Here is a 10,516-nt window from a genome sequence, read left to right on the forward strand (position 1 = left end):
GTGATGAATGTGAAGACAGATGACATCGCAGCTCCTCAGAAGCGAAGCAAAAATGTATGGCTCGCCCCATAGTGGCTGTTTGCAACATAGGTAATAAACCCCGCCCACTCAGTGTCAGTAAAATCTTAAAAAAAAAAAAAATCTAAGATGTTTGTTCAAGAGTTCATTTTTCTAATCAGTTCGTTTTTAATTAGTTATTGGATGCTATAAAATGAGGATGTGACATCCTGATTGACAACTGTAATGGACAGCTCTGCAGTAAACTGTACTAATATTCTGGGGGACCTTTGTATCACAGTTTTTGGTCTTTCCTGCTTCACTCCCTCCACCCACTAGAGGTCACCAGTCTCTTTCCCTTTTTCTCCGCCCAGTCTCCTGCTGGCCACGCCCACCTCACCTGCTTCCTGTGACCCAATCAACTCCACTGCAGCCAGTATGCTAATCAGGCCAGTCATTATACTGAAGTCACCGCATCATAGGTCTTCATCTCTCTGAGCTTAACTGTAATTTTCCTCGACTTCTGTTTGCGAGTCAGTATCTCTTCAGCTGTAGTTGTTGCCTGGACTTTGGACCCTGTATTTCTAGCAAATCATTGTGAGTAAAGTTTTGTGTTTGCGTCATACCTGTCCTAATGCATTTTCGTGAGCTGTGATATCGTTAACGAACGACCAAAAACCTTATTCACGTACTAGTTATGTCACTGAGCCTGTTGAATTGGACGGCAACAGTGATTCCGATTTTTTTTTTTTTATATATATATATTGTTTTCTTTCTTCATGGATCCTTGCATGGTTCAAACACGTAGCTCAAGTATACAATTGCTGGTAAAGTGTTGACAGGAAGTCCATTCGTCTCCGAGCTCACTAGCGCCTTTACTGCCTATGCTGGTGGGACTGCTCCACCTACCGTGAGTAAGACTCAATAAAACACTGTCTCAAAGTGCACAACGAACTGAGAGCCGTCGGACCGAAAGAGACGCCGCCCACGAGAGCGACACAGCAGCACTTGGTGACTACGTAACACTACTTACTTGTCGAAAGGTATCCCGGTACCGGCAGGTTTTGAGCGTTTCAACCTCGGGTCACTGCTGCACAGTTTCTGGCTATAAATTATGTAACTAGATGGCAGTGTCCATTTCCCATTTCAATTTCGCACAGTTGGAGGAAGGAGGGACACGTCGTCCAGCTTTATATGTGGTGCAGTCTATGGTTCATTCTGACAGGAACATGAACATTTGTACAGAAACTTCATGGCAATGGCTGAAGTCAGATTTATCATCAAGCTGGGAATCATTAATTACTCTGCTGATTCAGGAATTTCAATCAGTTCATTTCAAAGGAGCATAATCACAGATCAGGTTTTTTTTTTTTTTTTTTGCTTTATTTGAGCATAAAAGCTCTGCAGCATTACTTATAACTGAGAGGTTTGTTCGTACATTTGGCAGAGATGTTTTAATCTGTCCCAAAGTGGTGGACGATCAACAGACATTTCCATCACAAAATCACTGTCTTCTCCCCCGTCTGTTCTCCTAAATTTATAGTGACTGTCTTTGGCCTACAGCATGAACTTCACCGTGTCTTAGGTTGAAGCAGGTTCACGATTAACTGGACTGCGGCCAATCATTCACTCCCATGCCATTATGTCAATGTTTATTGGCTGCGGCTGAGAGATCTTATCTGGGATGACTGATGGCTTCGATAGAGAGTGGCAGGTAGGCTATTAAGGTTTCATCATCTGTTTGATTTATTGTTTGTAGGTGAGTACGTATCTGGTGTTAGAGTGTTGGCATGCTTCGTGGTAGACACATTTGCAGACTTCTTGGTTGAGTTCGAACCCCGCAACTGCAGCTGCCGGCAAGACAGACCCACATGTGAGTGTCTGCTGAGAAGGAAACATCTGTCGCTCTGTCTTCTAGACTTGAAAGAAGACAAGAGTCGAGCGAAAAAACACTGCAGCACATACTCCTCGCAGGCTGCTGTACACAGGTCGCAGCAAGCTAAGCTGCTTTGTCTTTCATTATTTTTCTCCCTGACATCTTCATGCTCCGATGGCTCACTGGCATGCACTTAAAAATACAGAGCCTTATGATGTATCTACATGATACTATGAGACTGTGTGTGGGGTGAGCAAGGATGGCGGCGAGGGCAAAGATTGAATAATCGAGAGTATTAAAGTATTAAAACTTCCTTCTCTGGAGTGTGAGCTTAGCTGAGGGCAGATAAAAGAGGGCAGGGCGTTCAGGTGAAGAGAAAATGAGAGCAAAGCAGAGTTTAAAAGAAATCAAGATTTCAGCTAAATGAAACTGGTTCAATCACACGTGTATCCGACCTGGCTCTATAGCCTCTGACTTTACGAAGCTCAAAAGGGTACAAAACTCGACAGAGAGTTTGGAGGGAGTGTTCTTGCTCGGTGTCATTTATTTATGTTATGTAAACCGTGACAGAATTGGGCAAACCGACTGGTTACGTGCAGTCTCTGGCAACATTTTGACGCTGCTACCTCGGCGGCCCTAGGCGACAATGAAATCCTGCACTCGTGCGGTGCCAAAACGAAAGTCGAGCTGACGCTTGTGCTCGTCCACACACAGTATCCACATTGTTGCGATGAATTAGCGACCTAAAAAAAAAAATTTGTATATCAGTTCAAACCAGTTTGCAGCGTTGGTGTTTTAATCTGACATTTAATAGCTTGACTGATCTTGAGTATATTGAAGTTTATATTTGTTTGAAAAAAAGCTGGCTGCATCAACACAGCTCCAAAACAAGAAAATGTCATTCTTTCACTGGATCTGAGGACAGATATGTGGCATGTAACTCAATCTCCCTCTCTGTGTATAAAACATCGCCTTTCTCCCAACGGCTTAGGTGGCTGGTATATGTACCAATCTTGTCTAACACATTAATCCTGACAGCAATAACTCTTTGGATGGATTAACACTTGCCTTCACGTAGCACTCGGTGTTGGTGGCACCAAGCATGTGTGTGTGTTGGAGTAGCTTACGTTTTTTTCTTTGAATGAGGTGGCCTGTGAAGGTGAGTCCCCAGCCTGGAATTTTATCCTCAACTAGTTGCTAAAGTGTTAAATTCCCCAAATCATAGTAAAAGTTTTCACACCTAAATTTAATTCAAGATAGTTCAAATGTTTTAAGTTATGATAAAGACTATTTTCTCTATCACACCTTGAGCTTCAACATGGTGCGGATGATGATAAGGTTATACCCGGCTTCATTTTTACACCATTTAGTGGCTTTTTTTTGTGTGTGGTTTGAAAACCAGCAGTGTGTGAAGTAGGCCAAGGCTCACCTTGCCAAGGTATGCAATTTTGGCCCTTGTGCATTTTCCTCTTTGGCTTACCATGACTACTTCTTCATTTCTCACAAGTTGCTGGTGCTCTTTTAGCTGGTGCTACGTAGACTCAGTGGGAGGGAGGCTCCGTCTGTGATTGATTGTTATATTTTGGGGATAGGGTCAGGAACCAGTTGATTGACAATGAAACAACCAGTCACATTAGTGTATAGGTTAGAAAGAACTTCCATCCCTCTGATCCAATCGAGAACCTTCCATATTCCCATTCTCACTAGCTGCTTTTCTCTGTTAGAGGCTGGTCTAAATAACTTACAAAAATGTTGACCTCACTCTAAAAGGTCACAAAGAGAATACGAGAGCAAGGCAATGACAAAGCGGAGCTTCTAAAGTTAAATCTTCTCCAGCCATTTGGCCAGGAGCACCAAGCTAACATTATAGAGCCTTTCGAGGAGCAGCGAGGAATTAAAACAGTAGTTTAACCCCAGAACATGCCATAGATAGGTGAGCTCCTTATTCATTATTAAAAATATTGTAAATGTCTTGTGCTTGCTAAATATTGGCCCCCATCAAATATCTGCAGTCACCATCGGCTGGCAGAATGTGGCAAATTCCTGTACCACTTTCCATTAAAAGACCCCATGTCAAATTAAGAGTCCCCAAACATTTCATAAACATTTTAGCCATATACTAGATTTAAAATGGTCTCGTTACTCCAGCAATTGGAATGGTTGTCCTGTCTCCAATACTACAACTTCCACTCGTATTCATTCGATATTCACACTGGATTTGCTCCATTTAACCAAAAGTACTTTATTGGGGCCGGCCAACGATTTTAAATGAAAAATGTCCATCGCAGTTTCATATATTATAAAGAAAGTCAATGGAGTTGAGGTCAGGGCTCCAAGAAGGCGAATCAAGTTCAAAATCAGAACATTTCTACATGGACATGGCTTTGTCTTGTTGAAACAGGACAAGGCCTCCAATGGAAGATTGAACACACTGTTGTCTAAGACATGATGTCACATTAAACAGCCCAAGACAAGGACCTCCTGCTTCTGGTCATAGATACATTTCAGATTGAAGCCCTGGGGGGCACGGATGTTCTTTTACTGTCTGTAAAATACCAATAAAATCTAACTGTCCTCTGAGTGTCTGATGATCACATTGTAAAGATGAAAGAACACTGAGTCTTTAATCTTTTTATCGTCTGCTAAAGTGCGTCATGTTATTAATTAACACGCCTTAACCCTGAGTGACCCGTGCAGCGTTAACATCACTCACACACATTTCAACTTTATGCTCCTCTGCCACATCCAGTTTAAAAGTAATGAGAACTAATTTAAACTCTTTGTTGCTTCAAAGTCCAACGAATTAAATTTAATTTCAGCTGCATTTCAGAGGTGTCAGAGAGATTTCAGGGTTGCCACTGACCTTTCCTGGCCAGCCTCTGGACCTGGCGCTGATGCTGCTGCTGCTGCTGCTGCTGGGCAGGATGTAGAGGTTTGTAGACTGGAGACCGTCTGACAGCTCATCGGTCACGTCCAGCAGCTCCGGCAAACTGAGGCACTGAATCTCTACCAGCCAATGACCTGCCTGCAGAGACAAGCAGTGCGTTTATTGGGCTGCTCTGGTAGTCAGGATTGCTTGCAGGAAGGCTTATTTTTTTCTGGTTGCATGACGCATTTTGTTTCGTGTATTTACCTACAGAAAAAAAATCTCCTCTTGAATCTCAAATCCTGACCTCGGTATCGACGTTTAAGTGGCTGCGATTCGACTGATGTTTGAAGGCTGCAGGCCAACTGAGCACTGTCAGCGGACAATAATTCAGCTAAATCCCTTCAGCTTTGAAACAGCCTGCCAGAGGATCCGAAGTCTGCAGAAATGATCTCTCAAAACCATTTTATAGCATTTTATTAAAGTCAAACATGATATATTCTTCCAGTTCAACATGTATCATCTGTTTTATTTCTTTAGCTCTTTTCATCTTATTTTATTGTTTCATTTCCATGTCTTTCTGTGACAAAAAATAATAAATGGTCCAAATCTTGACGGGGGATCCCTGAAATATAGGAAGAAAAGCAAGTACCCAGAGTATTTTATATTTATTTAATAATTGCTCACAGTATTGTATGGGTGATCATATTAGAAAGAAACTGACTGGCAGTCAGTGTCAGTGTCAGTGACAGTGTCAATGTGTTTTAACCACGTGTGTGAACAATTGGTAAATGACAACACGAACCACGCCCCACAAGAAAAAAATAAAAAATAATAATTAAATGATAATTACAATTACAAATGTATAGAAATAGAATCGATTTTTTTTTAATTTTTTTTTTTTACTAAAAATAAAGTCAATATATTTGCATGAAGAAAGTCATAAAATAAAATACATTTTGAAATTCTCATAAGATCAAAATTTCTGCTTTTCCTTGGTTTGAGACCTGCAGGTGGCGCTGTTTAGCCCCTGGTCCTTGCAGCAGAAGACACTCAAATTCTCACACACACACACACACACACACACACACACACACACACACACACACACACACACACACACACACACACACACACACACACACACACAAAGAGAGAGAGAGTATCAGCACCATGCACTGCACACTCCCACCAACACACATCTCATTGTCCCACAGTCTGGAGAGAGGGGAGTCACCGGACAGTCCCTCTCCGGTCGGAAACCCCATTTAACACATTTTGCTCTTTTGGTTGCTGATTTCCTAAATGATGAAATGATAGTCTGAACGTGGAGCTGCACCGGCTTTGACTGAGCGACACCTGCTCTCACACACTCTCTCTCCTTTCCTCTCTCTCTCTCTTTTGTCTGGTATCTCTGCAGCTCAAAGCCAAGCAGCACCGAGGAAGAGGAGGAGGAGGAGGAGGAGGAGGAGCGGGGGTGTACCTGACACCTCCAGCCGCGCGTCGCAGCTCTCTTCTCTTGCAGAACCACCCCGTACTGTGCCGCCACGGGCGCCTCCTTCTTTCGGTTTTGTTGCTTTAGTTCACGGGAGCTTCTGTGCAGTTTGAACGGGACACGCTGCTCCTGCTGACAGACCGGACAACTCCTTCACAATTAAAGAAAGAACAACCAAAACACTGCAGACGGGGATCTTCTAAGAACTACCGCTCAGGATTTTCTGACTGACTGGGAGGAAACGGACTACACCTCAGAAAGATGCGTCTCCCGGTGCTTGTCTATGTGGTGGCGTGTCTGTGTGCAGCACCGAGCCCGGTGGCCGGGGCGGACAAGAGCTGCGCCGACCTGCGGCAGTTCTACACCGGGAAAGGGTTCACTCTCGCCGGGGTTCCCCAGACCGAGATCTCCGGTGAGTTTAGGGGAGAAAAACAAAATTCCATGCACTTCACAACACTTATTTTAACCACTAAAACATGATGTTATGAATAATATGGTAGTTTGCAATAATTCGTTTTTTTCTTGCTTTTATTTGCAATATTTATACAGAAATATTGTTTTACAATGCAGAATATTTTTCTTCCATTATTATATAATGTTTGTTTAGTGCACTGAGTGATGTGAATGAGGATACCATCAGTGTTAACAAAACTGCACCTGAAGCTTCTTTTAGCCAAGTTTTAGGTTACACTTGTTTTATTGTTCCCATTGGCAGGTGGCAGCTATATTGTGCTGCTGCATCCCAGTTCATGTGTCTTATCGTGCATTTGTCGAGCCTCTCTGTACACTCCAATTTTTACATGTCCCTCACTGAGCATCTCAAGTGAATTGTTCGTCCGTCTATAGGCACTCCTTCACATTTCTATTATTGTCCGTTCTGGGGCATTTTCATTGTCTGCTGAGGGCAGAATTGCAGGTGGGTGTAAGCCATGTGTCTTGTGGAGCTATTATAGTCAGTTCATTGCATTTGCGGTTGTTTGCTGATGTTTGCGCAGCAGGTGTCATCTGTTTTTAACGTAAACTACAGGGGACAATATGGACTTGTTCTCTGGCTTTTATGGCTGTTGAATATCAGTCGTACAATCATGTGTTCTTGGGACATTTTTCATCGTGTGCTCTGCTGTGGACTGCAGGTGTGCTGTGTATGTGTGACTGAATAGATGCTGAAATTACCTTTTTTTTTTATTTCACATTTGCATAAACTAATAATTTAGGCCTGCCTGGGGCAATAACAACCAGCTCAGCAATCTCCCAGCATTAGGTGCTGCTGAGTTGAACAAGAGAGGAGATGGTTTACAATCATTCTGCATTCTTTTGTCTCACTCCCCGGACCTCTATTGTCAGTCAGCCGTCCAACTAGTCGAGCAATCATGCACTTAATCAATCAGTCAATTACCCAGCCAGTCAAGTGACCAGTCAGCTTGAGATCCGGTCAGTTAGTCAGACATCAAAGTGTCTCTATCTCATCTCTGTGCTTTCTGCACTCCACACAGGCTGATTAAACTGTCTCGGCCCTGAGGAAAGTTAAATTGAGTTGTTTCCCCCCTTTAAGGCAATCATCTGTCGTTCTCTGTCTCTTCCTGTATTTCACCTAAAGATGGACAGAAGGCAGCGGCCTCGCCAGGGAGGAGATGAGAGGGAGGCGAGATTGAGGTGTGTCTGTGTGTTCGGTGTGTATGATCTGAAGGTCATTTCGTGTTGTGTCAATGAAAACCCTCTAGTATGGGCGGGTGAGTTATGAATATTAGATCTGTGAGTGTATGTGTGTGAGTGAGGAAGAAAGAGAGTAGCAAACAGATAATCGTGAGGCAAAGAAATGTGGAGATGGAGAGAGCAGGAAGAGAAACAGTGAGGCAGGTTGACAGGCAGAGCGAGTGAGTCACTCAAGGTCCGTTTCGGTGCTTCACGGACGACTGTGGAAAAGAACCGACACTTTTCTTCCCTTTCCATTAAAAACTCATCTTTTATTGACAGACGAAAAACACAATGCTTCAGTCATTTGGACCTTGATCTGCTCTAGTTACTTGAGCGAGAGTTCTGCCTTCTCAGAATTCATTAAAACTGATGGCCAGATAGAAACAGAAAGAAGGGGACAGGCGGAAGATTTCCCCAGAACAGAGACTCTTCAATCTTTCTCATCTCAGGGACCTCAGGGACTCAGGGGGGTCAATTTGGCTTTTCTGGCCCGGTCGAGACAAACTCCTCCACATTCATGTGCCAGTGGAGGATGCTAACCAGTAAGAGATTCTATATGTACACAAAATTGTGGTGCAACAGGAAAGACCTTGTGGATACGGCGTTAAATATTCATTTACTTGGATACCTTTTCTGCACATGTACGGCCATAAGAACGAATGTTAGTTGTTTGGATGATACAGCTATTCTGCAACGTAAATCGTTCTGTGTTTCAGTGTTTGCACACGCTATTGTTTTTGCAAGCATGTATTGCAGTCGTAGAGAGAAACGCTCACAAATTTAGGTTATTCAAGATTTTGAGTAGGTGTTTTCACTGTTGCCAAAGGTTTACTCTGAACTGTCACCAGTCAGAACCTGTAAAAGGTCTTAAAACTGAAGGACAGATCAACGCTGAATGATTTATGAGGATTTTAAGGATAAGAGAAGTGGAATTGTTTTCATACACAAGATTGTCGCAGACAGTTTCAACGCAAAATTCGAACCAAGCTTTATTTTTATGTTCATAAATCTGTGATGAAAGTAAATCATCTGGCCTTCATTAATGCAGACACCTTTGCCAGGTCTCCCTCGTAAATAACATTTGGGAACTCAAGGGGATCTGACCTCATTCTACAGGTCATAATAAAGTTATATAGCATACAAAAAAAAAAATCCCCCAGCTTTTACAGTACGGAGGCTAAAACCAGAAAAACATCATCGTCAGAAGCAGAATTAGTTGCACACAAATTAAAGCCCAACATGCAGCCTTACTTGACTTCTAAATGTATCTATTATCTCTGAGTGCAGTAAACACATGCACAGATGTTTCAACCCTGTGGCCTTCCTGTGCCTGCAGCAGACTCCCATTTGGAGGAACAAACACCTTCCTAATGATTTGGGACAAGACCCAGCTGTTGCCAGTCAAAAGCAGTTCTCAATTAGCATAATCTGCAGAGCACAACAGTGGTGGAGAAGGTTAGTTCAGTTTACGGACCTCACTCTGTGACGAATCCCTCAGTATGATACCGAACCTGCCCTGAACCACAACAATACCACATCAGCAGCACGGCCCAACGCAGGCAGCAGTGTCAGACTGTTGGTCAGTTGGTACCCGACTCCGGTTCAGATTGAAGTATCTCGACATGGCGTGTAGCGAATGGAATATGCTGACAAGATTCATGTCCCCCACTGGATTCATTTTAATAACTCGGGTTATTTAGATTGTGTGTCGCCATTTGGTCACAATTTTAATTTGTCCAGCACTTTGACTCTCGACCAAATACCTGCAAAACTAAGGATGTTGTTACCATCAGCCTCAGCTGTACTTTGTGTTTAGTGCTAAGAAGCAAATGTTAGAACCAGCTGGATGAGAACTAACGAGGATGGCGGCGAACATTTCAAACAATAAACCTGTTTGGCATCAGCTTGTTAACATGGTCTCTGTGAGGGTCTCGGCATCCTGAACTTGGTATTTAGCTCAACGGACCTTTATTTCTAATCCTGCGTTCATGTCCCGGTGATATTGGTTTCTGTAAACCACGCCAACTTTTAATTCCCAGAAAACCAAACAAATAAGACTCTTTACATCAACCAAAGACTTTACACAGCCCGGATTTACAGGATATGTGTTTTAATGTCAATGCACAGACTTTCAATCTTCACAAAACCAATTGTACAACATTGTAGATGACGTGAGGGCTCATAAGTTACTAACTTGGAAATGTTTCCTATCTTTACTTTATGTCACCTATCTCACTTTATTTGATCAAATATACTGAACTCTTCCGTTCAGTGTTAAAAGACCTCCTATTCAGTGACAACTTTTGATAAGTGGTATTTTCTGCTCAAGTGCATTCAACATTTGTAAAACAATTGTGTTCTATGTTGGCGTAAAAGTCTTTATGTTTGAATTCTTCTCCTAATAAACATAAACTGCCTGCTAACTAGCCGAGTAGTCCAACATTACTGACATGTAGTTTGCTGTTTTATGTGAGAAACATGAGCATCCTCCTTTTGTCATACAGGATTTGTAGATGCTTGGAAGTCTAGTTTTCACTTTGACTAAAACACAACCAAACAACAGGGCAGAAATGCAGCGTGTGTCCAC

General features: G+C 42.7%; 1 protein-coding gene across 1 annotated transcript in view; it reads left to right on the forward strand.

Moving 5' to 3' along the window:
• The first annotated feature begins 5,977 nt into the window (after positions 1-5,977).
• gpc1a (glypican 1a) overlaps positions 5,978-10,516 on the forward strand; it is a 40,405-nt gene continuing 35,866 nt past the window's right edge. The window contains exon 1 of the mRNA XM_069704760.1: positions 5,978-6,646. Within this exon, the coding sequence (XP_069560861.1) occupies positions 6,496-6,646 (151 nt within the window). The 5' untranslated portion in view covers positions 5,978-6,495. The remainder of the gene's footprint in view (positions 6,647-10,516) is intronic.

This window comes from Brachyistius frenatus, unplaced genomic scaffold (genome assembly GCF_029030835.1).
Source record: "Brachyistius frenatus isolate BFR_SWC_R1_liver_20210118 unplaced genomic scaffold, ASM2903083v1 Contig_52, whole genome shotgun sequence".
Lineage (NCBI taxonomy): Eukaryota > Metazoa > Chordata > Actinopteri > Embiotocidae > Brachyistius > Brachyistius frenatus.